Source organism: Mus caroli, unplaced genomic scaffold (genome assembly GCF_978045245.1).
Source record: "Mus caroli unplaced genomic scaffold, Mus_caroli_1 scaffold_5, whole genome shotgun sequence".
NCBI classification, from domain to species: domain Eukaryota; kingdom Metazoa; phylum Chordata; class Mammalia; order Rodentia; family Muridae; genus Mus; species Mus caroli.
This window is the reverse complement of record NW_028227260.1, coordinates 33,130,858-33,158,840: the sequence shown is the minus strand read 5'-3', so window position 1 is coordinate 33,158,840 and position 27,983 is coordinate 33,130,858. Positions and strand designations below refer to the sequence as shown.

The 27,983-nt window shown below is 40.7% G+C and overlaps 1 protein-coding gene and 2 pseudogenes across 1 annotated transcript in view; 2 read left to right on the top strand and 1 right to left on the bottom strand.

The window, feature by feature from the left end:
- Fam199x (family with sequence similarity 199, X-linked) overlaps nt 1-7,407 on the top strand; it is a 34,014-nt gene extending 26,607 nt beyond the window's left edge. Inside the window, exon 6 of the mRNA XM_021153448.3 lies at nt 442-7,407. Within this exon, the coding sequence (XP_021009107.1) occupies nt 442-612 (171 nt within the window). The 3' untranslated portion in view covers nt 613-7,407. The remainder of the gene's footprint in view (nt 1-441) is intronic.
- On the top strand, nt 5,868-26,514 carry LOC110286393 (small ribosomal subunit protein eS7 pseudogene; annotated as a pseudogene).
- On the bottom strand, nt 20,290-20,404 carry LOC115030198 (small nucleolar RNA SNORA17; annotated as a pseudogene).
- Nucleotides 26,515-27,983: the final 1,469 nt, after the last annotated feature.

Below are 27,983 nucleotides of genomic sequence, written 5' to 3'. Positions count from 1 at the left end.
TTTAGTCCTCTGGGGGTAAAATGTACCTTAAAAGATAAGCATTAGGGATTTAGGCAATGTTTTCTGCATTTTATATTCAGTTTTGTATCTAGTAGTTTATTTTTGCTGTGTTGATACCAGTACACCCTATTTTGACTTAAAAATACAATTTTTCAGAGTATCTTGTTATCCGTAGCTAGCCCAAATGATTAAATTATACTAGCTCTTCCTAGCCAAAAGGGTCACCAGTGAAATGCCACAAAAATAGAATCTTAAAGTTTTGGGTTTTTTTTTTTTTTAACATTTAAGCCAGTGGCTTACTTATTGGTTTTAGAACCACCAGTTTCTGTAGAGAAATTTGAACAACTTAATATTTCAAAAGTAGAGAATTAGATCCACCAACCCTGGGCTGCATACAGCAGTGTCTAAACTTTCCTGACCTTTTATCTCTCTCTTTAACAGAAGCGATCCAAGCAGCGAAAGCTCCAGCAGAAGGCCTTCCGCAAGAGGCAGCTGAAGGAGCAGAGGCAGGCGCGGAAGGAGAGGCTCAGTGGGCTCTTCCTCAATGAAGAGGTGCTCTCCTTGAAAGTGACTGAGGAAGACCATGAAGCAGATGTTGATGTTTTGATGTAATAGGGTGAATCCATCAGTGTTCCTTTGAAGCGTTATTCTCTCTTCATTAGTTTACATTCATCTTGACCAAACTTTTGGTTAGGGTTGTGCTGATGTACCATTAATAATTTAGGCCAGTGGTTTTCAGAGAGTAGCCCCAGCACCCTCAGCTCTCAGCATCCTGAAAAGACCTTAGAATTGTGTTTGGGCCCCATTCCAGAGCCACAGGCAGTGTGGATTTGGAGCAGCACTGTGGTTTAACTAACGCCAGATTATTCTCATGCACATTCTCATTTAAGGACCACTGGTAAATGTCTTAACTACTTTAACTTTATGGTGATTAAGTAGGCTTTTCAAAGACTGCTATATTTACAGTTTGGGAAACTTCAGAGTACTGACATCAAGGAGTTCATTTTGTCGGTCTACATTTAGGGCCCGTAATTCAGTTGTCTTCTTAAGGGTAAGATTTTTTAAGTTTGCTTTTTCAAAGGGGCCATGGTATAATTCTTAGTTCCTAGGGGCAAAGCTGTTTCGAGGTGAGGGTGCACACAAGGTATGCATTGCTGTTTACAATAGTGCCTTCATTAGGTTTAGTTCTCTTTTCACGAATTATGAATGCACAGGTATAAAAAAGGGCCCTAATCTTTTTCCAATTAGATGTGAGTTGCTTTGTTTTTTTCTACTTTATGTCAAGTGAGAATCATTTCCGCTACTACTGAGAAGTAATGCTACGTTAGTGAAATTTTAGACTTAACGTTGTGTTGACTAAGTTTCAAGTGGAGATTCCAGTTAGGCAATGATACCAATCAAACTTTCCTGTTGTAGCCTTAACGTTAAGGCTGTCAAAGAATCTCCAAACTAGAACGTTTATCTGTTCCTCTCTATCAAAAATTTTTAATGTAGTATATCTCAATTTTATATGTTTGACGTGTGGACAGGTTGATGTTTCAAATTAACTGACAGACCACTTGGAGTGCAACAAACTTTAGAGACTGCTGTGGGTATATAAAGCAGTATGCTATAGAAAACACCTTTGTTGGTGCCTAGTAGGACTCTTAAGTCTAAATGTGAAATCATGGAGTTTTTGAAATCATGTTTTCAAAGAATTCGTTACCATGACCTTTTCTTGTATGTGTCTTTGAGCATTGGCTTGGGCTAGAGAAGATACAAACTGAGACTACTGACAATCAATTTGTTTTCTGACTTTCATGATTTTCACTTTTACTCTTGCATCTCAGAAGCAAACTACAATCTTTTGAAAAGGCCACAGAGTTCAGAGGTTAATAGAGTTTCAACATCATTTAACTTTAGTTCTTCAAAGAGATTAACAACTTAAAATTCTTAATTTTTAGTTGCTGTAAGGGCTTAAATTTTACCGAATTAAAAAGTGAAGTTTTAGTCCTGGTATGTTGACAGACACCTTTAATCCTAGTGTTCTGGAGGCTGAGGTGAGGATTTGTAAGTTCAAAGCAAGCCTAGGCTACATAGTGCTACTAAAATTTTCTATACATTTAAAATTTTTTAAATTTTATTTTGTTTCTTTGAAGGTTATAGAATTGAAACTGAGGGTAAAAATTAGTACCTTGCAGCATTGCTGAGGCCTGTGGTCGGGCTGTAACTTTTGAATGCCTACTAAGATCAGAATTTAAAATGCTACGAAGATAAAAGCGTGAATATGTGTGCTTTCAGTTACAGTAGTATTTCTGACTTTCCTCCTACCTCCTTTGGTACTCCATCTTAGTTTAAAGGGACCAAAGAGATTTTGGGGTCAGATCCTAGAATACTTAATAAAGAATGTACGCAGTTTTCCCTTTAAGTACAGAAATAGAAAAAGAAGAGAAGCAAATACATCTAAACTGTCTGCCTTCCCTTAGTCATAGCAAAATCCCACAGAGGAAATAATCTGCATGTTCTTCCTATTCTCTACGGAAGGTGGGCCACATTGAGATACAGGGCAACATTTATCCATCACCCACTTGCAAACTATTTGTTTGTTGATGCTCAGTAAAAGAAAATCCAAAACTGGTTCAGGATGTAACTTAAGACTAGTGTCTCTATTCTCCCAAAAATCACCAAGTCTTCTTAACATAGATTTAACTTAAGTCACCATTGAGTAAGTTTACCAAAGTGCCATGGGCAGATTTTAAATGTCTATAAAGGTTTGAGTATTTATAGAAGTATGACATGAAATTTTCTGTAAGTCCAGATTCACTCTATATGTTAGAACTGGAATGTAAAGTGTCGATTTGGTGGAGTTTGAAAATACTGCTTTCATTTAAAAAAAAATGTGGGACTCCTAGAGTTGTTTATGATCTAAGAGAGAGAGAGAGAGAGGAAGAGAGAGAGAGAGAGAGATTAAAATCTTTCTCCTTCCCTCCAAAACAAACTATCGCAAAAGGGCAAAAGTCTCTTTGAGCCTTTGTTATCAGTGCTCTGTTATCTGTTAGGATGTTTCATGTAGATAATCCAGAGAGAATTGTTGAAATAGGTAGTAATTTATTAAATCTGGTATCTCCACGAGGTATATTTAAAACAACTTCAAGTCAGCATCTTTTTTTCCCTTTTCAGTGGAAAACCTACCTAATCAGTTAATTAAAAGGAAAAATCAGGGAAATGCAGATCAAAAGTGTTGAGTCGGTTCTACTCCAGTAACAATGGCTATCTGTCATCAAGAAAAGCAAAAAAAATACTGGTGAGAAGAGAGGATAGAAGGAATCTGTATGTACTGCTAGCGATAGTACAAACTGTCTGTAGCAGTGGATACCTGTATGGGAGTTCTTTTTAAAAAATAAATTACAAGTGGAAGTATCTTATGATGGAGCTATATCATCCTTTGGTATATGCTGAAAGTAAACGAACTCAGCATATGACAGGGATTTGTGTGTGCCCTTCCATGTCTATTACAGTACTGCTCCCAATAGCCAATAAATGAATACCCATCAGCAGGTGGATAGATAAATAAAATGTAACATAGATACATAGCAGAGCTGTATTCAGCCATAATGAAGACAGGAATTATGTCACTTGCAAGAAAAGAGATGGAACTAGACAGAGATCATGTTAAGCAAAGCAAGGCAGATTCAGAAACACAAACATTGCATTTTTTGTACAAGTGGAATCTAGATTTAATAAAATGAAACACATGAAACTAGAATAGGATACTGTGTGGGAAGAGGAAAGGCTCTGGTGAAAAGGGGAGCAAAAAAATGGTGGGTGTAGATGATGGAAGTATAAATATGTATGGATAAATAAATGGAAGAATAGAAGTCCAGATTTTGTTCCAGTGTTGGTTATCTTCTGTCCACAACTGACAGTGGAGTGAATAAGTCTCCTTTTCATAGATTTATCCAGAGACATTTTATTAGAGATCTTGTAAGAGTGTGTCAGTCCTTATTACAGCTTTTAAAAGCGTGAACAATGAATTAAGCAAAATGGCATGTATTTTTATACAGTTTTGCAAATGTTTAAAGGAAGGTGTTGTTTTAGAATGTCATAAGTTGTAAAGGGCTAGTTTATTCTATCTTTCCAAGTACTTAAAGTCAAATGACACTTTTTCTTCATTCTTTGATAGATAGTGACAGTTTAGTTGACTTCCTCTGTTGTTTGGGTAAGTTAGACATTTCTGAATTAAGTCCCAGAAGCTGATTTATAAAAAAAAAAAAATGACCTATAGAGTGGGTAGATATCTCATTTTTCCCTAGGTTTTAAAAAGTGGTAAATTCCCTCAAAAAGGAAAAATTATATAAAACTATTGTATAAAGGTATCCTGATTCTGATGAGCTTTAAACATTGTAAAATTTATTATATATCTTTATATTTAAGCCAAAAATGTTACAACATAAACTCTATAGCAGTCTTTTTGATTTAGGTTCTCTTAGCAGGCTTTTTTTGTTCATGGCTTCTCTGTAGCCTCATGTGCCTTAATGGTGGTGAACGTTGCCATTTGCATCTATATAAGGCTTTCTCAAAATCAAATAATCAGAATGTTATCATTTGGTTCATATAATGCTCATGGTGTTTGGATATTAGTAAAACTTATCAATCAGTAGTAATAGGTATAAAACAAAATAAATACCTTCAGATCTTGGACTCATTTGCTTAAAACTAGTTTTGATCCACCAGATTAATGAAGGGCCTTGCACTTACATAAATTTTGCTTAATATATTTTTCCCACTGAAAAAATATCTGAGTCAAGGATACTCTTTTATTTCGTTTTTCTTTTTGGAACAAGGTCTCCCTATACGTTCTAGGCTAGCCTTGAACTTGTTGCCCAGGCTGATCTGGAACTTGTGATCTTTCTCCTTAGCTTCCTGGGTTTTGGGGACCCAGACGTGCCTGGGGAATATATCTTTTTAAACTGATAAAACCTGAGTTTTATCAGGAAAGAAAATGTTTAGGGTCTGTACAGAAACACTTGAAGAGCCAAGATTATATAGAAAGGTGTTTCTTCTGTTAACTTTAAGGATTCTTCGGATTCGTTTTGTAATCGTTGGGGCACCCTATTCTGCTTGGTTTAACAAATTACCTCTTTGTACTGTCTTCAAGAATTCTCGGGAATTGATGGAGGGTAAAGTTAGTTTGGGTTGCTGATAGTATAGTTCGTTTGTGTTCAATAGTAGTATTGATGTTGAATGCACTGGCATTTGACTTATTTAAATTAGAGATAAATTCCATATTTAAAGAGACTATTAGGAAATAAATCATTGAGCAAAAATCTAATAATGATAGCTTTGCAGTAGATTTAAGTTTGGTAAAATTTATCTCAGATTTGAACGTTATTAGGTAAGAAGCCTTTGAGGCATTTTGAGCTAGGCATTTCTGTCAGTATATAATTTGGAAGATAGTCCTTGAAACATTTGAATTTGGTCTCTGAAAAATAATTTATGTTCTCTATGAGACTTAAAAGGAACTCTGGCAATTCCTGTAACTGGCTGTTAAGAATGAGGAAGCTGCACAGCATAGCTCAAGATCACTACAATTAAATTTCCATTTCTTAAATACAAAGATTTGCTTGCAGCTCACTGCCCAAATATTTTTTGAATTGAGGTTATTGATATTTTAGCTTAAACCAGACAATGGCAAATTGCATTTTAATTTGACATTCATTGCCAAACTCAGAAAAACCAGTGTGATCTTTTCTGATGTCAATATGTAGTAATTTTTCTCTATTGTCAGCTTTCTTCAATTACATCTTGGTGGTGAATGGAACTTGTGGAAATCTGTGTTCTTTTTTGTGGGAATGGATGGGATGGAAAAGGGAAGAATTGCTTAATTAATGAATATCCGTTTTGACTATGTCAATGTAAATGTGGAATTACCGTGTGCCGATGACAGGTACACACTTAAGTTAGCTGAATTGTTCAGAAGGACAGCCATGGCTTGTTCTGTGCAGTTGCTTGTTTAAATTGAAGCTGATCTCTTGTGTTCGTTTACGTTGAGATTTCAAGGCTTTTGGAAAATGGGGCTGATAGTGTCTCTTCCTGTAGTAGGTGAATTTAATTTCCTGTTTTCCTGTTTAGATTTAAAAAATACATAAATCTTTGTGTTGGCAATTTAATAGTACTGTTACCAAAAGAAGTTAATAATAATCACAAATACACATAAAACACCTCATAGATGGTTAAGAGTTGCAAATTGTGGGACTTTCTGCTCCCCTTCTTTTCAAAAAGTAGTTCTGTAGAATCAATATAACCAAAGCAAGTAGGAAGTTGACTGGTTTGGAGGATCTACAAGTAGTCTTAGATACTGTAAAGTATCAGATTGTCAACCAGGACTTTTTTCCTGTATTCCTGTGAAACGTATTCTGAATTACTGCACTTTTGTATATACGACAGTCCCCTGTACATTCTCTAATTCCCTACAGTGTATATAAAACCTGGCTGGTTTTTCTTGAAGCTGTGTGAGGGGATACCAATAGTTATAATACAATTGGTTTCTATTTTGAGTTTCTTTTTGCACATGAAAATATTTTAGCAGGTATATCTAAATGAGTTTGGGTGGTTGTAACGTAAGCTGGCTATGTGATGGAGCTGCTTTTTGAACCTAGTGTCAGAATTAGGAGTCACTTTAGTTATTAAGAATTTTGGTACTCATACTATACTGAGTCCATCTCTTTCACTGCTCCTTATAACTTTATACTCAAAATCAGCTTCTTTCAAAGTTTCATCCCAGAATAATTACTACTAACAGAGAATTGCCGTTTTCTTTGGTTCACAGTTTGATTAGACTTTATAAACTTGTTTTGTGAGGGTCTCAGTTTCCCAGAAGTCATGAGCAAAACTAACTTTCTGAAGAGATCAGATTTCTAGAGAGATTATCATTCACACAGTAAGTGAAAATTAGGTCAAAGTTTTGTTGACAGAAATGATGTATTTTCCTTAAAAGATTCTGCTGTAGAATCTTTTAAAGTTAAGTTTCCAGAAATGGAATGTCTATGATTGGTTGTATGTATAGATTCAGGTGCTGTTCTGGGTTTTGTGTGTAGGGTTGTTTTTTTGTTTTGGGTTTTTTCTTTCTTTCTTTTGTTTTTTGTTTTTCTTGGGCTTTGGGGTTTTTTGATCACCAATTTTGGTTTTGCCGCTAGAGGGACATCAGTGATTCTTCTTTGGAAAAATCTTAGCTGTTTTTTGGTTTTTGTTTTTGTTTTTTACTTTCATAGATTGGCAGGACTTATTCTCAAAATGTTTTGTGTGAGTAAATATGTTCATTTATTAGTCAACGGTAGATTAATTAAGCTTGTTTAATGAAGAAGGCAGTCATTCTTGCAGTCTGTAACCTTTTGTTTTTAATAAATGTGAGTTAAATACGAAGTAAAACATGCATGTGTGTGTTTCTTTTTTTAAGGTACTGCATAGCTGTAGTGTCCTTCTCGTAGGCACCAGACATATGTGACTGTGTAAATGAATTGAAAAATATTTCCAGAGTCCAATAGCCTCATGTGGCTTTTTTGTTTTGGAAAGCACAGGATCTAAAAACCTTCCACAATGCTGGGCAGAGTGGTTCCTTTAATCCCAGCACTTGAGTGAGCTCTAGGGCAGCTAGAGAGCTATAGTGGTTCCTCCCCTCTCCTGTGTTTGTGTGTGTGTGTGTGTGTAATAGAGTATCTGCATGTGTGTTCATACATGTGAGTCAGCAAGGTACATGTGCTAATGCATACACACGTGGACGGCACAAGTTGATGCTAGGCTCTCCTTTGCCCACCTTGTTCTTGTTTCTTTATTTTGAGGCAATGTTTCACCTTATGGCCCTGGCTGGCCTGGAACCCCCAAAGTAGACCTGGTTGGCCTCAAACTCAGGGAGATCTGCCTGTCTCCACCTTCTCAGTGCCAGGGTCCACCTTATTTTTAGAAGTAGGGCCTCTCACTCAACCTGGAGTTCCATTTTATAGCTAGACCAACTGGCCAGAAAGTTCCAGGAATCTGCCCTCCCCAGTCATAGGATTATAATCATATGCCACCACTCCCAACTTTGTTGTGGGCACTGGGGACCTAAACTCAGGCCTTAATGCTCACACTTTACTCACTGAACCATCGACTGAGCTCCTGGTTCCTTTAATGTTGGATTGTGGTTCAGTACTATGTCATTTACTTTGTTACTCAAGCCTTTCCAGCATTGTACACCATATTTTATTTTATATTTTTTATTTGAGAAAGGGTCTCAAGGAGTCCCAGTTGGCCTTGAACTCCTGCCCCTACTTCCTGAATGCTGCAGAGTGAACTCAGGGCTTCATGCATGCTAAGCAAGTACTATACCAGCTGAGCTACATCCCCAAATTTAATTGAAATTTACAGATAAAATTGTATATATTTAGAGTACCTTGTTATGATTTGATATCTGTGTACATTATTAAATATTTAAATTGGGGTAAATATATATGAATCAAACATTTTTATGGTGAATACCAAGTCCTTTTTTTCTACCTTTCTGGAATGTACAAAATATTATTCTCTGTAGTAATCCTACTGAGCAATAGCATACCAGGATTTATTCCTATCTAACTTAGTTCTTTGATCAAATCTTTGGCATGCTGTGCCTCCAACTTTTTCCCACTTCTATCTAGTACAATCATCCTATTAAACATTAAATTCCACATCCAGCTCATGAGACCTTGTGATACCTGTCTTTCTGTGCTTGGATCTATTTCTCTTGACATTGTGTTCTATTTGCTGCTGCAAATGACAGGATTTCATTCTTTTGTGGTTATATAGTGTCCTGTCATGTGTGTGTACTTCACTTTCTTTATTCGTTCACTGATAGACACTTGGGTTATTTTCATTTCTTGAGCCCAACAGTGCTATAGTGCACACAGAAGAGAACTTTCCTGTTCAAAGCTTCAGGCGATTCTAATGCAGAAAAGGCCAATCCCATAATTAGAGTACATGCTATTTGGAGCCTTCTTTGTTCCATCCCTTCTGGTTCAATGTTCACTAAAACTGTTTGCTCTTTGTAAAATGCCAGTGCTGATTCAGTGAGTCTGTGGAAGGAGCCACGCCACTCTTAAACAAATCCGCAGGTGGTCGAATGCTACTGATCCACTGATCCAGGAGCAGGTGACTGACATCAAGAGGCAGAACAAAGTCCAGAAAACACAGGAGGTGGCTAGGTCCATCATCTGCCTGTTGCCACTCTGTTTCCCTAGTTTAGCTTCTGTGCATTTCTTTATTTCATGTTCAACCCAACAAATCCACTATACATTTGTCCTATGAAGTTTCTAGTATATTTTCCTGAAGATACTCCTGTTCCCTGGAATGTTTGTTGGACCTGGAGACTACTTCATAATCAAACACACACACACAAACACACACACGTTTGTAATCCTATACTTGGGAGGCTGGGGCAGGGAAATTGATACAAGTCACATACTGTCTTGAGTTCAGGACCTGTCTGGGCTACAGAACCTTATGTCTGCACAAAACAGCAAAAGTCATCACTCCTTGGATTTGACTCTGTGATTAGATTATTCTAGGAAGGCCATGACTGTTCTCATTCTCCAAAGGCAAACACAGATGTTGCTTCCTTATTTATTGAGCAATACTTGTGGAACACCTACTAAATGTCAGACATTGTGTTAAGCGCCAGTGGATGAGTGGTAAACAATACCAGAGTCTGCCTTTTGCACTGGTTTTTAGAGTCTCACAAAAACAACCAAGGCACATTTCATTAAACTGAAGACCTTTCCACACTGTCATTTGGCCTGTTTGTTAAAAATCAGTAAAGACTTCATTCCATTCTGGTTATAGCTCACATGCAGGTACTTCTGAAGTTCTGGTCTACTTTACTTTAAGGTGACCCTGATTTATATTAGGGTGTATTTCTTCCAGATACTGCTAAAATGTCCACTTTACATTTATTTACCTTATATGCCATTCTGCCTTACAGGTAGGTTTCCGTTTCTGTCTTCCCTGCTAGTCCTCATTTTCTTGTTTCTATACACATGGTGTGAAGAACACTAGTGATTTGATATTAATTAAACCTTGTTAATTTGAGCATTGTCACTATTTTCTCTTGTTTGGGGGATATATTTCCTTTTTGTTTTTCAAATACAAGTTAGTATTACATGACACATTTTCTTAATTTAAAAAAAAACATTTAATTTATTTTTTTATTTTTTTTTGAACAAAATATTGTAGAAATTTGTATTTTCAATATCTGAAAATGTCAGTGAAATAATTAAACATACTGAAATTGCCATTTTTACAATGAATTATTCAATTGTTTTTTTCCATTTTTTATTAGGTATTTAGCTCATTTACATTTCCAATGCTATACCAAAAGTCCCCCATACCCACCCACCCCCACTCCCCTACCCACCCATTCCCATTCTTTGGCCCTGGCGTTCCCCTGTACTGGGGCATATAAAGTTTGCAAGTCCAATGGGCCTCTCTTTCCAGTGATGGCCTACTAGGCCATCTTTTGATACATATGCAGCTAGAGATAAGAGCTCTGGGGTACTGGTTAGTTCATATTGTTGTTCCACCTATAGGGTTGCAGTTCCCTTTAGTTCCTTGGGTGCTTTCTCTAGCTCCTCCATTGGGGGCCCTGTGATCCATTCAATAGCTGACTGTGAGCATCCACTTCTATGTTTACTAGGCCCCGGCATTGTCTCACAAGAGACAGCTATATCTGGGTCCTTTCAGCAAAATCTTGCTAGTGTATGCAATGGTGTCAGCGTTTGGAAGCTGATCATGGGATGGGTCTCTGGATATGGCAATCACTAGATGGTCCATCCTTTCCTTGCAGCTCCAAATTTTGTCTCTGTAACTCCTTCCATGGGTGTTTTGTTCCCAATTCTAAGAAGGGGCAAAGTGTCCACACTTTGGTCTTCATTCTCTTGAGTTTAATGTATTTAGCAAATTGTATCTTATATCTTGGGTATCCTAAGTTTCTGGGCTAATATCCACTTATCAGTGAGTACATATTGTGCGAGTTCCTTTGTGATTGGGTTACCTCACTCAGGATGATGCCCTCCAGGTCCATCCATTTGCCTAGGAATTTCACAATGGAGTACTACTCAGCTATTAAAAAGAATGAATTTATTTAATTTATTTTATGTGTACACTGTGGCTGTCATTAGACACACCAGAAGACAGGATCAGATCCCATTATAGATGGTTGTAAGCCACCGTGTGGTTTCTGGGATTTGAACTCAGGATGTCTGGAAGAGCAGTCAGTGCTCTTAACCTCGGAGCCATCTCTCCAGCCTGGGGAAATATTTCTTAATGCCATAAACACATTTACTTTTTGTATCTCTGTTCCTTTCTAAAGTATTTGGACTATAATAATGATACCTAATAAATTTGTAAGCCCTAATTATCACAACATAAAGCAATAATTATATTCCTCACTAATTTTCTTAGAACATTATTCAAAATTTATACAAGATATTCTATTATTTTAGGTTTGCATAATACTTTATAAAAATGTGCCAAAATATAAAGACAGCAAAAATGGAGCATAAAATGTTGTGCAGTTTATGATTACTTAAGGCAAGAATGAACTTATGAGCTTATAAATGTAGAGCTGTGTATGTACCTGACAAGGGAAAAAAATGGTCTCTTTGTGAGTCTTTACATTAATTTGAGATTAATCAGTTTTCTTGGTGACTCATCTTGATCAAGTGTGTCCAGCAGTATTTATTTAGTGTGTAGCAATAACTATGAGAAACACCTAAAAGGAGACAGACCTCAGGTATTTCTTCCCCTGCAGTCACTTAAAAAGCTAGAAAATTTAAGATTGCTGCTATCATACTTAGAAGAAAAAGATGTAGCCAGACATAGTCAAACTGATTTCCTTAATTTCTTAAATAGTTTTAGCTAAAAATTCAAATTAACCGTGTATCTTTCCTTTGTTAACACATATGTTTCCTAAAATATTTAGTACTATCTTCAGGGAGTGGCTAGTCAGATCTAAGACTTCCAGTCCTTTTGCCGTTAGCTTCCTGAATGATTGGCGTTACCAGCTTGTGCCACCAGGCCCAGCTTATCCTCAGTTTTAATTTTTTTTACTTGTTCTAATTTGTGTGTGTGTGTGTGTGTGTGTGAATCTTTTTCTTTTCTTTCTGTTGCTATTTTGATACAGTATCTTGTGTTATCCAGGCTTGCCTCAAACTCCCTATGCAGCTGAGAGTTAACTTGATCTTCCTATCTCCACTTCCTGAGTATTGGTATTATAGGCATGTATTAACATTTCTACCTTAATTTTTGTTTGAGAATGATAAATGCATCCCTCTATTCCCTTTCCTCTAATTCTTCCCATACATGCCTCCCCCACTTTCCCCTTCAATTTCGTGAGTTCTTTTTACAGAACCCATAGAAAAGAAAAACCACCCTTAAATTTTGGTTTCAGCTCTTCTTGAAAATAAAAACAGTAAATGAAAAACAGTAAAAACAAAAAACAAAAAACAAAAAAAACCCCAAACTTACAGAGTACACCTAATGTTAGCTAGTTGTTCATGGGTATAGGAACATCATCTGGAGCCTGGGCAGCCTTTCAGGATCCTCATCCCTAAAACAAACAAGCAAACAAAACTGACTCTCTCTCTCCCAGAAGAGGTTGTCAGATCCACTGGAGCTGCAGTTCCAGGCACTTTAGAACTGGTATGGGTGCTGGGATCCACACACATTCAGGTCTCTGGCAGAGCAGCAAGTGTTTTTAGCCACTAAGACATCTTTCCAGCCCTGGAAAGTATGTTTTCATGGTCTAGTTTATATGTGGGTTCTCTGGTTAAGAACTAATACATATTTGATCAAGTTTGAATAAACTGAGATGAAGGAAAAGATAAAACATGTAAGATCCATAGTCAGAACTTCAACTGAATAAATGACTCAATTTCCTCAACGAAATTTTGAAGGGAAACTGGGAGACAACGAAGATTTTGTGGCAATGATTGTGGTCCTATTCATTAAGAGATACACTGGAACCTTATGTGGTGAAGCACACCTTTAATCCTAGCACTTGGGAGGTAGATGCAGGCAAATGTCTGAGTTTGAAGCCATTGTTTTCTATAGAGTGAATTTCAGGACAGACAGAGCTAAACAGAAAAACCCTGTCTCAACAAAACAAATGAACAAGATCCCCTGACAAATACAGAGGTGGATGCTCACAGCAGCCAACCATTAGACTGAGCACAGGGTCCCAATTGGAGGAGTGAGAGAAAGGACTGGAGGAGCTGAAGGGGTTTGCAACCCCATAGGAGGAACAACAAACAATATGATCTAACCAGTACCTCCAGAGCTCCCAGGGACTAAACCACCAACCAAAGAGTACACATGGAGCAACCCATGGCTCCAGTCACATGTAGCAGAGGGTGGCCTTGTCTGGGCATCAATGGGAGGAGAGGCCCTTGGTCCTGTGAAGGCTTGATGCCCCAGGATAGGGTAATGCAAGGATGGGGTGGAGGTGGGGAGCACCCTCATAGTAGCAGGGGAGGTGGGATGGGATAGGAGGGTTGGGGAGGGGGAAACCCCAGAAAGGGGATAACATTTGAAATGTAAATAAATAAAATATCCATTGAGAGAGAGAGAGAGAGAACCATGAGGAATGAATTAACTGATTTAGTGATGGTTCTATATTTGAGACCTGTTTCAAGGAAACAATCAGCACTTGTTCACACTGAAGGAATTGAACAATGATCTTAAAGAGTAAAGAAGCATGATTTTTTTCTGGTGTGGTAGTATGATAATCATTAAATGTTTAAGAGTTAGTATATTTTTAAAAAGTGTGTGTATATGTAGGTATGTATATATGGAAAATGTATTTTTTTAAAAAATAGCATAATGAAGCCTGTTGTTTTATGTATTAACTAAAATATAATAAAAATTAGCATGAATACATTGTTGAAGCTGATTTTTTTCTTGACTGGGATTGAATAGTTGGGATGAATTTAATGATAAGAACAAAATAAAAGCATTTTCAGAATCAAAAATAGAGATTACTAGAAATTCTTGCTAAATGAATAACACATTTGAGGAAGAAGAATGTCATTCCAGAAAGGAGTCTGACTCTGGGGAAGGAAGGAAGGGCAGGGTTGAGGAACATCTCAGTGGTAGGGTGCTTGCCTAGTATATGCAAGGTCCTGGGTTCATTCCTCAGCACTGCAAAAAAAGAAGAGAGAAAACGTGTACTTTAAGATTTGGGCAGCTGGACGTAGTGGCGCAAGCCTTTAATCCCAGCACTCGGGAGGCAGAGGCAGGCGGATTTCTGAGTTCGAGGCCAGCCTGGTCTACCCTATACAGAAAAACCCTGTCTCGAAAAACCAAAAAAAAAAAAAAAAAAAAAAGATTTGGGTATTTAGTTGCATGTTGATTACATTACAAAAACATTGGGGAAAAAATAAGTGACAAATTCTGAAAGGAAAATATAAGTGGAATCTAAAAGCTACAGAGATTTTAAAGTATCTACTTTGTGGGATAATAAAAACAAAACCAAGGCCTAATTTGATTGCTGGCCTTCAACCCCAGCACTTGGGAGATGGAGACAAACAGAAGTCTGTTCTGTAAGTTCAAACTTTGCCTCTTCTACATAGCTAGTTGCAGGCCAACTAGGGGTACATGGTGAGACCCTGTCTTTAAAAAAATAAAGCAATAACTTCATAGCTTAAAAATAGCCATTGGGTTGAAGGATGTGTGCAATATTGTTAAAACCCATTTAACATTATTGACTATGGCTGAATACATGCATATCTTAATGTTCCATTCTTGGACTTTGGGAGGGTTGTCACCTGTGATGCAGTGGGGCTTTTCTTCAGTGCGGTTTCAGAAGTAAGCCCAGTAAGTTCCTTGGCTTATCAATCGAGGCTTGGCTGGAATATTTGTGCTCTGTTTTTGTCACCCTTTGGATTAAACAGATGTTTGTTCGAATATGTCCAGGAAAGTTACAAAAGCACCCATCTTCAGAATACTCACACCACACACCATGGAGAATGCAAAGGACCACATGTATTGTCTCACAAAAAGGAACATATAGTGTAGTGTCCCATTTTGGAACATACGTCTTTCCAGGCACAACTCATCTTTGACTTTTTTTTTTTTTTTTGGTTTTTCGAGACAGGGTTTCTCTGTATAGTCCTGGCTGTCCTGGAACTCACTTTGTAGACCAGGCTGGCCTCAAACTGAGAAATTCGCCTGCCTCTACCTCCCGAGTGCTGGGATTAAAGGCGTGCGCCACCACGCCCGGCTCATCTTTGACTGTTTTACATCAGTTTTCTAGGTTAGCATATAAAAGATTGGGTTTTACCGTGTCATCTGCATACACAGTGCAGTTGACTGTGCTCTCCCTACACTGCTTCTTTGCGCTCTTCCTTCCTGCCTCCTCCAGCTGATACCCTTTTTCCCCCTAGTTAGTGCACCTTGTGATCTCCTATTATATGTAATCCATTACCTGCTGTGTTTTCACCCTCACCTAATCCTTCCCTCTCACTGTGTCCTTTCCAGCTTTGTAACCTACGACCTACACACACACACACACACACAGAGAGAGAGAGAGAGAGAGAGAGTGTTGCCTACACATTTGAAAATGTCTGGTACCCAAGAAGGACAGAAGAAGACAGACCCCCCTGGAACTGGGGTTACAGAAGGTTATGGACCTCTATATAATTGCTGGAAATCGAACTTGGTTCCTCTGGAAGAGCAATCACTGACCTATCTTTCCAGTCCTGGTCTTTTTTTTTTTTTTAAGATGAGGATGGTGCTAACCTTTGAATAACAAAGAAATAGTAGTGGTGAGAAGGAATATGAGGGGAACACAGTGGATGATATTGAGGACTATATGGTGCTTTTACAAATTTATAGCTTGTAACAATTCTGTGGCAAGGTATCCAACTGCATTTATTTCCTATGTAGGTGTGTGTGTTGTTGTTATTGTTGTTGTTTTTTTAAGACAGGGTTTATCTGTGTAGTCCTGGCAGTCCTGGAATCACTCTGTAGAGCAGGCTGGCCTCGAACTCAGAGGTTAAAGCCATACACCACCACTGCCTGGCTATGTGTTATAATCTTTTAAAAATATCTCAGTGCGGCATGATGGTACATGCTCCTACTCAATAATTCCGGACAATTGAGAGGCTGAGGCTGGAGGACTGATAGATCAAATCCAAGAATTTTGAGGCATGGTCAAACAAAACAAAACAACAGCAACAACAAAACGTAAGTCACAGCTGGACTTGGTGGTCCAGACCTGAAATCCCAGCTGCTACAAAGGCTGAGAGGGAAGATTGCAAGTTCAGGAACTAAGGAGGCTACAAAATAATTTCAAGGCCAGCCTGTGCAAAGCAGTGAGCTTCTACCTTAAAAAATGAAAAGAGGAATGTGGATATAGCTCAGTGATAGAATACTGCTTAGCATGTGTTAGGCCGTGGGTTCAGCTCCCAGTAACACAAGAAACAAAGCAAGCAAAAATAAAATATCTATACATCATTTGGCAATTTAAACCTACTTTTATATAATGCCTAAAATATCTAATTTTAATCTCCCTCCTATCCAAAGCCTTGTCTTCTCATAAAATTATTGGCTTTTTTTTTTTTTTGGTCCCTTGTTATAGCACTAATATATTATGCCTGTCTGGCATTTTGTGCGAAAAAAGAATGTAAGTTCCTCTCTCCCTTCCTCCCTCTTTCCTTCCATTCTTCCCACTCTCGCTCATTGAGAAGGAAGCTCATTTTGTGCTTAGGACTTATTCTGTAGCCCAGGTTGCATTCAAACTCCTGGCATCAACCTTCTGGCCTGAGCGGATCAGGGGCTGGGATTACAGGCATGTGTCACTAACCCTGCCAGTAAGATTCTTCAAAGCAGATTACTTATCTTTTCATCTGAACACAGAATACAGTGCTTAGCAGTTGACAAATATTTATCAAGAAAATATACTGTATTAGTTCTCACAGTTTTGCACATAATAAAGTATTCACAGCTGGAAAGTTAGATCAGCAGTTAAGAGTCAGGAGTGCTCTTGTGTAAGGCCCTGAGTTATCTAGCCCCTTTGTCGAATGGCTCACAACAGTCTATAACTCCACCTCCAGGAAGATTTGACCACAGGATACCTGTGCTCATATATACATGTGCACACAAAGATATACACACACATTATTAAAATTAAGATAATTTTAAAATTTTTTATTAGATATTTTCTTCATTTACATTTCAAATGCAATCCCCTTTCCTAGTTTCCTCTCTGAAAGTCCCCTATACCCTCCCCCCCTCCCCTACCCACCCACTCCTGCTTCCTGGCCCCGGCATTCCCCTGTACTGAGGCATATAAAGTTTGCAATATCAAGGGCCTCTCCTCCCAATGATGGCCGACTAGGCCATCTTCTGCTACATATGCAGCTAGAGACACGAGCTCTGGGGGTACTGGTTAGTTCATATTGTTGTTCCACCTATAGGGTTGCAGATCCCTTCAGCTCCTTGGGTACTTTCTCTAGCTCCTCCATTGGGGGCCCTGTGCTCCATCCTATAGATGACTGTGAGCATCCATTTCTGTGTTTGCCAGGCACTGGTATAGCCTCATATGAGACAGCTATACCAGGGTCCCTTCAGCAAAATCTTGCTGGCATCTGCCATAGTGTCTGGGTTTCGTAGTTGTTTATGGGATGGATCCCTGGGTGGGGCAGTCTCTGGATGGTCCATCCTTCCGTCTCATCTTAAAAACGGTATTTAAAAAGGTAAAATGTCCCACATACAGTCACACAGTGACTAACTTGCTCAGCTAAATTTGGAGTGATATCCATTTTGTTCTAATACTGATGCTCTCTCTTCTTATTTGGCAGCTTCCTATGCTAGCTTATTTAAACTTCACTCTTCAATATCTCAAGAGTCACACTGGGAATATCTGTTTAGTAGATAAGGCAACAGAGGCTCAGGGAGATTCTCTAATCTGGTCATCCTCCTTGAAACTAGCAGCTCTGAGATACTTCCACCACGGAGCCTCAAAACAATCTGGCTGCCTACAGTCAGACCAGAGTCCAAGGAATCAGCTTCATTTGATGCTGTGGTTCCCAGAAACTGTCCTATTCTAACTTGATTGTATGCTCCACCCCCTCAAGCACACTATGTAGCTGAGGCTGGTTTTTAACTTGATTCTTCTACAGTCCCTTTTCTAAACGCATTGAGTCCAGGGGTTGCTGAGAGTATGCTGGGCTAGGGCCATTTACTAGAACATGGCAGCCTATTATGGACGACATACAAAGAAAGCTAACACACCCTCTACCGATTGCCAATAGTTCCTCAGCTAAGAGTGGGGTCTTGCCAGGCAGTGGTGGCTTCCCAGCACTTGCGAGGCAGAGGCAGGCAGATTTCTGAGTTCGAGGCCAGCCTGGTCTACAGAGTGAATTCCAGGACAGCCAAGGCTATACAGAGAAACCCTGTCTCGAAAAACAAAAAACAAAACAAACAAACAAACAAACAAAACCTCCCCAATCTGTGCTCGAATTTAAGCTGGCTTGATAATGTGCATACTACTTCCTTGGAACATGCAAAATCCTCATCCCAGTGTTTGTGGCTTTCCATCCCACTTGCTTCATAGTTTTCCTGTCCGAGTAATGACAGTGCTTGTTTCCTAACCTGGCCCTTTAATTATGAGCAAATTTAGTTCATCAGCTCTTCTCAGAGCCCTTTCTGGAAAGCCATTTCCTCTTCAGATACATTGCTGTGACCTAGAAAATCTGATTCAAGACCCCCTAATCTTCCAAGTATCCCTTGTTAAACACATCTTGAATGTTAAAACATACATACATACATACATACAAGCAAACAACAACAAAAACCCAGATGTGTTTGACACTCTTTCCTAGAGTTTTCAGTTTAAGGGGGTGGGGATTGAAGAGAGAGAAGGGAGAAAAAGGAAACAAATAGACTAACCTCAGCAGTCTGCAGCCTTGTGAAGGGCCTGGGGGGATGGTTCCGAGGCTAAGGCAATTGCTACAAATATCTGCGGACATTGACCTCTGGTCTCTCCACACTTGGCTGCATGGGGGGACTAATTTGGTGGAAAATGATTGGGTAATGAATGAGTCATCTAAGAATGGGGAATGCTCAGGGCCTGCTTTCCCCAAGTGCTGTAGCAGATGAGGGAAAAGGGCCAGCTTTCCAGCTCTCAGGATCTGTCTGGGCCATCTCTTTCGCCTGCCCATGGTAGGGTGGATAAAAGGGAGAGGAGAGGATTTTTTTTCCCTTGATGTTTCCACTACACAGCAGGCAACAGCAGGGCTGGCTCTCTCATGCTTGTGCCCTCAGGGGCCAGCTCACCAGCAACCTCTATCAGGGCCACTTCTGTTGTGCTGCCCAGGCATGTTACAGGGCCCACTCACTTGAGTACTATATCAGGTGAGGGGCAGAGACATCTCTCCTGCTGCATCAGGTGAGGGGCAGAGACGTCACCCCTGCTCTTATGTTCCCAGGTGGTGAGGGATGTGGTGGGGAGAAGACTTTCTTTCCCTCATCCACATCACTAAAGATTTCAGTGGTAGCTAGGCCAGCTCTTTCAAACTCATCCCCTTGGGTCAACTCACACAAAGAGCAGGGCCCAGCACTGCAGCTGGATAGGGGTGGGGTCAGCTCTTCTGCTATTATACCCCCAGGGCGAGCTCTCCCAAGAAACCCAGGTGAGAATTGGGCCCAGTTCTGCACAGCAAGCAAACATGTCCCTGAGCCACAGCCCAGACCAATTAAGTCCACCTGGCTTTTGGTGCTAACAGATCCCTGTTAGGCAAGGCTCCCACTGTCAGCACAGGCCAGGACCCAGCCATTGTCCCGGGTGGCATCATTCGCTATGCACATCAAGCTGTTCCTCACTACCTTTGCTCCTTTTGGTGGCACTTGGGATCTCTCAGTGTCTCAGGTTGTCTCAGGAGTGCTGTTTTGTGCATTATGGTGCCAGACTGGGATCATCTTAGACATCTTCTCCGCCTCAAGCCCTGTGTGGCACCAAACTAGTGGTCATCTCAGGCTAACTCTCTGTCAGGGCCTCATGGAGCTGATCAGGTGGTTTTCTCAGCCTTGCTCCTCACCTACGCCTGCCCCAATGACCCCAGTTCAAGGGTTGTTTGTCTCTGACTCACTCCTGCCCTGGGCCTATGTTTCAAGGTGGGATTCTTCTAGATTCCTACTGTTCCCTACCCTGGGAACCATGTGGGCCTATGCAGCGTTGCTAGCTCCATGTCTGAGGCTCTTGGCATCAGAGTGGTGGTGGTCTCAGGCTCAGATTTTTCAGGGACTGTTAGGCTACTAATCATGCAGATGTTCACAGGTCAGAACACTGAGGCTAGATATAGCCTGTTTCCTCTCTGCCACCTCCAGCAACCGTACCTGCGAAGCCCATAGGGGCAGACGTAACATCATTTAAATGGCTGACTTTAGAATCTAAGCCTGAAACAAGAGCAGGATAGAGGCCTCGATTTACCCATCAAAAAGGATTAAATGAGACTGTGTGATTCTTTGTTGTTGTTGTTGTTGTTTTGTTTTGTTTTTCAAGACAGGGTTTTTCTGTATAGCCCTGGCTGTCCTGGAACTCACATTGTAGACCAGGTTGGCCTCGAACTCAGAAATCCGCCTGCTTCTGCCTCCCGAGTGCTGGGATCAAAGGCGTGGGCTACCACGCCCGGCTGAGACTGTGTGATTCTTAACTCTCTATTTCTCAAGCTCAATCTTCTAAGACATCTCATAATACATTTATAGCTGTTGAACTGGGTAAAGTGGGTAGAGAAACATGTACATTATTTAAAAGTTATTTAAATATTTTGCTGCCTAAGACACTACAATGACTAAGACAGAACTTGGGGAAAGTACACAGCTACAAGAAGTTACTGAACTAAAAGTGACAACCATCATCCTAATGCTTGCAGGCCCCTGTATGTAATTCACAACAACTTAAATCTGTGAATGATGAGGTATTCTATAATGAGTCATGCCATCTATTGTTATTCTTTCCAATATTAGTCAACTAATGCTGAATGAACTAAGTACAAAGTTCAACTGGACATAACAATTAGCATTTGTTTTTATATATTGATTAGTGGTTGTTTCATAAGACAGGTTGGGAGACTGCTTCAAGCTATGTATGGTGTTCACTTACTGCTGCTGCTGGTTGGTTCACGTTTTCTATAGGTATGTTCAATCTAGGGCACAGGGTAAAGAAGAACAGAATGTGGCCATTCTTCTGATAACTACAGCAGTGTCACTAGGGCTGTCTTTGAACTTTCTAGGTCATACTTGCCTGGAATTTAAAGAGATATGCTTGTCTCTACCTCCTGACTGCTGTCATAAAAGGCCTGAGACACCACACCCATCTGTACTCAAGTTTTAGAACATTTATTAGGCAACATGGCTAAAGAACTAAGATATTCAATAAAGGTTATTCCTGGAATGCACAAAAAGGGACACAAAAGAATATACTCACTGAACAGCTAAATTTCAGTCAGATGCTAGGAGCTAGGGAGGCCCCTATTAGGTAAGTGATGCACATTTCAAGCATTCAGGTGCTATGTGACATACAGGTGCCTGGATAAGTGAACCTGATGAAAGAAAATAGAAGGAGGAGAGGCTGAAAGAAAGGACAGGATTCAAACAGGCAGTTCCTGAATAATTCAGCTAGAAGAAGAAGGACAGAATGGTACAAAGTGTCCATCAAAAATGAACAAGGTGTGGTCATCTATTATAACACCATGGTGTCACAGACTCAGGCTGGAGACAGACTCCTTGCTAGAACAATAGATGAAAAGACTACTATTCAATTAGTCTGAATGTGCACTAAATCCTGCCAACATAAGGTCACAAAAGCTCAACACAGTGAGTGCAAAGAGTAACAAAAGCAAATAAATGAAAATTGAAATGTAAAAGGACAAATAAGAAAAAAGGAATCTCCTGGTGATTTGACCCCCTTTTTAAAAATAAAAAAAATATATACAATCCACATGAACCTGTGTTCTTGGCAAGTATGATTCTATTTAATTGAGATATTGAAGTCTAATATTAAATTGTACTCCACACAATGACAGTTTGATCAATGATGTATTACATGTAGCATAGTGGTCCTGTACATTTCTATCCCCTGCCACCTCCTGGGATGGGCTGGAAAATGAGGCATGGAGGCCTATGAGTCAACTCTCATTTTATCCTTTCTTTTGTTAAGCCCAGGTAGCCGGAGCTACCTCCCTGGTCTCCATTGTCTACCTCTGAGAGACACCAACCATATGACAATGAGCACTCATCACCCAGTTCCCTAAACCCAGCAACAGCACAGGACCCAGCCACTAAGATGAATTCCATTCTCTGGTGGGTCACTCTGATTTTCTGCTCTGGCCATCAAATTTTCTTTTGCTCTATTTATTTGTGTCTCTTTTACAAGGAGACCCGAATAGAGACTGGGCGGGGGTTGTTTGTTTGTTTTTGTTTTCATCTTTGTTGTTTTGTTTGTTTCTGTTTATCTGTTCTTGGTTTCCTAAAACACAATACAACATTTGTAGGCCTGGAATGGAAATTTATGTTCAAACATGACATTTCTCAGCTGGCTGAGTGTTCTGTGGTGGCTGTGTTTCTGAAGGGCCCAGGTGTATCAATTATGCTGCCCATGTCTTGGATCACTTGTGTCTTTTTGTGAAGCAACAGACTGTGCTTTCAGAAGGAGGCTTTTATGTATTTCTCCAGCCTAAAACTATTTGCATGGAAATGTTGGGAGTCCAGACAGTCTCCATAAGATCTGCACTTTGCTCAAGAAGCCACACAAACCGTTTGGGGGTACACTTGAAAATTCTATTTCCGTCCATTGTACCTTAAGTCTTGGCCGCACAATGCCACTGTGACATCTGAGCAGGAGAGACTGGCACTAAAGAAGGCAAGGCTTAGCCACGTGTTAAAGTGAATACAACTTGTATAATGACAGTTTACAAACAAAGACAAGAAAAAAAAAAAGTTAACTCAACACAAGCTCAGAGCTGGCCCGTGGCTTGTGTGGTGTGGTGCCAGTTGGCAGACACAGGTTTCCAAGGGGATTGGGAGAAGTGAGAGCTATTGTAGTGGAGGGTACAAACTACATTCCTGCTCTCAAGCTCCTGCTGTTTAGTGCTGGAGAGTGGACACCAGGATACTGCATATCTTCAGGAGCCCTAGCTTTCCTCCAGCTAAGCTTAGGGAGGAGATTCTGGTTTCTTTAAAGAAAGTCCTCTGGGCAGATGGACCGGATAAACACTGAGGGCTCATGGCTCCTCACGGGACTCCTCATGGGACAGTCTTAGGTTCCAGGAGAGTACATGATCACGTAGAGGATGGCCTTTGCTGCCTTTGCACTGTCCCAGCCCTGCACTCCCTCCTGTGTAAAATGAAGGCAGTGTACTGGGTTACTATAAGCTCCTGTAATCTTACCTTTAAAGTGGGTGTCTCCCAGGGGCCTGGGGAAGTACTTTGAAGAGTGGTGTGAAAGAACAGGGCTAGGTTCCTGTCCTCAACTCCCCCTAAGAGACACAGAAACATCCATCTGTCTCGCATGGGAAATTAAGGTAGTCTTGTATGAAGGTACCTCAAAAGAAAACAAGAATGTGTTCCCTTGGAGAGAGATGTTGGGCTAAGGGCTCATTCTCTTGCTGGTTTCTAACTACATCGAAAAATTGAAACAGTATGGAAGTCTCGAATAACTCCTCCTTCCTGCAATACTTTGCACTATTTTTTTTCAGCAAAGGAGGTATAGGATGAGATTTATATCAAGATAGCTGTTTCCTGCAGTGAGTTTGTCCACTAAAAGTTTCAGATCTCATGGCCAAATTGTAAGGGCCAATTTGTACCAAATTCTCACCTTGTCTCAATGAGAGATCATGGGCTAAAACAAAAACAAAATCAACTTTAACTATCAATCAGGAAGCACACAGTTAAGGACCGTGTTTGAACACTGTACTTTACCTTGAGGTCTTCAACAACTGTAAAAGTAATCAAACCGACCCCAAATGATGGGATAGAAGCCCCCAATACATCCACTTATGCTCACAGCATTCCCAATATTAGATACAATTGCATGGCAAGATTACATCACAAGGCAAATGTCTGTCCTTTGAAAACAGTCCAAAACAAGGTATGTCCCCTTGCTTTCTATGTATTTACAGTATTTTCCCTCCTTTTGTAAACAATTGTTTTCGCATCTGTTTCAAGAAAGGCACTTTACTTTTATTCTCTTTAACATTTATTCATTTATGTATTTATTTAGCATGTGCACATTGTGTGTGTGTGTTATGTGTGTGTGTGTATGTGTGTGTGTGTGTGTGAGAGAGAGAGAGAGAGAGAGAGAGAGAGAGTCATGCATGTGTACATGCCATAGCTCATAACTCATGTATGGATATCAGAGGACACAACTTGCAGGATCTGTCACCCTGTAGTTCCTGGGATTTAACTCAGTCCAGCTTGTCAGTAAGCAAGTTGGTTTACCTGTTGAGCTATCTCTCCACCCCAGCCAGGTCTTCTAGGATGTCTCTGGGTGGCTGCGAGGAGCTTGCCATGGCAGAAAGAATTGTGGCCACCTGAAGGCTAAGGCTGGCCCTTCAGGGCTTCTGAGGCCTGAGGCGGCTGCTCAAGAACCTGCGCAAGAACCGCAGGCCATCATAGGCAGGAGGGGACCGACTATGGAGGAGCACTCAGACCTGGATGAACAGAGGCCTTGAGGGGCCTGCAGGAAAGTGAGCGACCCAGAAAAGCGGCGAGAGGAAAGATTGATCAATCCGCTGGCTGGGCCGCGGGTCTCCCTTCTACCCAAGAGAACTGGTGAAAAGAGAACTGTCCCCTGCAAGTTGTCCTTTAACCTCCATATCTGTGCTATGGCACATGGACACTAAGAACAACATTTGAAAGCTAGACAGCAGGGAGCATCAATCCACTGAAATAAGTATGCTATTTAAAAGTAACATGCATGCGTTCTGGCAGAGAGTGCAGCTGTGAGCTAGGTAGTGAGGCCTCCTTCCACTGGGCCCTCCAAGGCCTCAGCTTGTGCCAGAAGAGCCTGGGGCAGGGTGGGGGAAGGGGGAAGGAGCCCCCTCGCAGCAGCCTCGGTCCCAGTCCTGTAGAGGCTAGAAGCGCGAGCCCTTGTGGCAGCCACTGGCAGGCCACACAGAGATTTTGCAGTGCCTCCTCCTCCTCCTCCTCGTATATTTTCTTTATTTACATTTCAAATGTTATCCCCCTTTTCCGGTTTCCCCTCTGCAACCCCCTATCCAATCTCCCCTCCCCCTGCTTCTATGAGGTTGCTCACTCACCTGCCCACCCGCTCCAGCCTCCCTGCCCTGTTATCCCCCTTACACTGGAGCATCTATGGAGCTGGCACAGGTCCTCTCCTCCCACTGATGCTCAACAAGCCCATCTTCTGCTACAAAAACAAACAAACAAAAAAACCAAAACCAAACAAACAAAACAAAACAAAACGGCAACCAACGGATTGGGAAAAGATCGTTCCTACAACTGATAGAGGGCTAATATCCAAAATATACGAAGAACTCAAGAAGTTTGACTCCAGAGAGTCAAATAACCCTATTTAAAAATGGGGGGCCCGAGCAGTGGTGGCTCACGCCTTTAATTCCAGCACTTGGGAGGCAGAGGCAGGCGGATTTCTGAGTTTGAGGCCAGCCTGGTCTACAGAGTGAGTTCCAGGACAGCCAGGGCTACACAGAGAAACCCTGTCTCGAAAAACAAAAACAAAACAAACAAGAAAAAAACAAAAAAAAAAAAAACCAAGAAAAAAAAGAACAAACAAACAAACAAACCATGGAGTACAGAGCTGACCAGAGAATTCTCAACTGAGGAATATGGAATGTCCAAGAAGCGACTAAAGAAATTTTCCGCTCTTTCTAAGCCGGCGCTCCGTCAGGACGAAGCCATGTTCAGCGAGAGCCAAGATCGTGAAGCCCAATGGCGAGAAGCCGGACGAGTTGAGTCTGGCATCTCTCCGGCGCTGCTGCTGCTCGAGCTGGAGATGAACTCCAATCTCAAGGTGCAGCTGCAGCTGCGGGAAATTAACATCACAGCAACCAAGGAAATTGAAGTTGGTGGTGGTCGGAAAACTATCATAATTTTTTGTACCAGTTCCTCAGCTTAAATCTTTCCAGAAAATCCAAGTCCAGCTAGTTCGTGAATTGGAGAAAAAGTTCAGTGGCAAGCACGTGGTCTTCATTGCTCAGAGGAGGATTCTGCCCAAGCCAACCCCGAAAAGCCCTACGAAAAATAAGCAGAAGCGCCCCAGAAGCCGCACCCTGACAGCAGTGCACGACCATCCTTGAGGACTTAGTCTTCCCAAGTGAAATTGTGGGTAAGAGGATCCTTATGAAACTGGATGGCAGTCGGCTCAAAAAAACTCACTTAGACAAAGCACAGCAGAGCAACGTGGAACACAAGGTCGGAACTTTTTTTGGTGTGTACAAGAAGCTCACAGGCAAGGATGTTAATTTTGAATTCCCAGAGTTTCAGCTGTAAAGAAAATGACTGAATAAAGTGTCATTCATAGAAGAAAAGAAAAGAAAAGAAAAGAAAAGAAAAGAAAAGAAAAGAAAAGAAAAGAAAAGAAAAGAAAAGAAAAGAAAAGAAAAGTTCCCCACCCCTAGTCATCAGGGAAATGCAAACGTGCAGCGACTCTTTCCCTGCCAACTTTGCTTCCACCACAGCCCCCCTACTCTCCAGGCTCGGATCCACAGAGAAGCCCCAGCCAGGCCTTCTGGGATGTCTCTGGGTGGCTGCGAGGAGCTTGCCATGGCAGAAACAATTGCGGCCACCCGAAGGCTAAGGCTGGCCCTTCAGAGCTTCTGAGGCCTGAGGCAGCTGCGCAAGAACCGCAGGCCATCATAGGCAGGAGGAGACCGACTATGGAGGAGCACTCAGACCTGGATGAACAGAGGCCTTGATGGGCCTGCAGGAAAGTGAGCGGCCCAGAAAAGCGGCGAGAGGAAAGATTGATCAATCCGCTGGCTGGGCCATGGGTCTGGGTCTCCTCCCTTCTACTCAAGAGAAGGCGCCAACCACAGGAGGGCAATTGGAAAAGCTAGCAAAGACTTAATATGAAAAAGCAGTTCTCAACCTTTACCCAGGCTGTTTTGAAACTCTTGGCTAAATCTGGACCTATAGCTGCAGAGATTGCCAAGGCAGGGTAAAGTAGAGGTAGGAGATCAGTGTGCAACCATTGCCATAAAAAGATCGTAAACACGTCTTTTTTTTTTTTTTTGAATCTGTCTTCCTTGCATCTGTAATATTTGGACATTAGTTTTAAGTTTGTGTATCAGCTATATATTTAAAATAATATTTCTTAAATCAGGACAAGATGATATAATGTATTTGACCCTTGAAGCTTGTGTTTGGAAACAATTCTTTTTTTTATAGTTATGATATGAACCTAACATTTTTTTATTAGATATTTTCTTTATTTACATTTCAAATGCTATCCCGAAAGTTCCCTGTACCCCCCCCCCACCCCCCGGTCTTGCAAACTTTATATGCTCCAGTACAGGGGAATGCCAGGGACATGTCTTCTACAAGTGACTTTGAAATGAAATTTTTAGGTCCTCTAACATACTGAACAAGCAGGGACAAGTGGGTCTTTCTAGAGGTGGCCTAAAAATTTTCGGGATAGCACAAAGCACAAAAGGCATCTTCTTCAGCCTCACTTTTTATCCTGTTGAATTGTGTATGCATTTTATTCCTCATGTCTTACCTCTCACCGTGTGTGTGTGTGTGTGTGTGTGTGTGTGTGTTTGAAAATGCCAAATTTTTTTGAAGATGTCTTTCTAGATGCTCTGAAGTGACTGACATGTTTTATAAGAAGTAGTAAAACGTTCTCTAAATAACTTTTTGTTCAGATTCATTTGAAATATTGTTTGGAGAGGAACAGCCAAACTTCTCCTGAGTTGACCACATTGTGTTTGTGCCCTGGTTCCCAGGAGAAGGAAATCCAG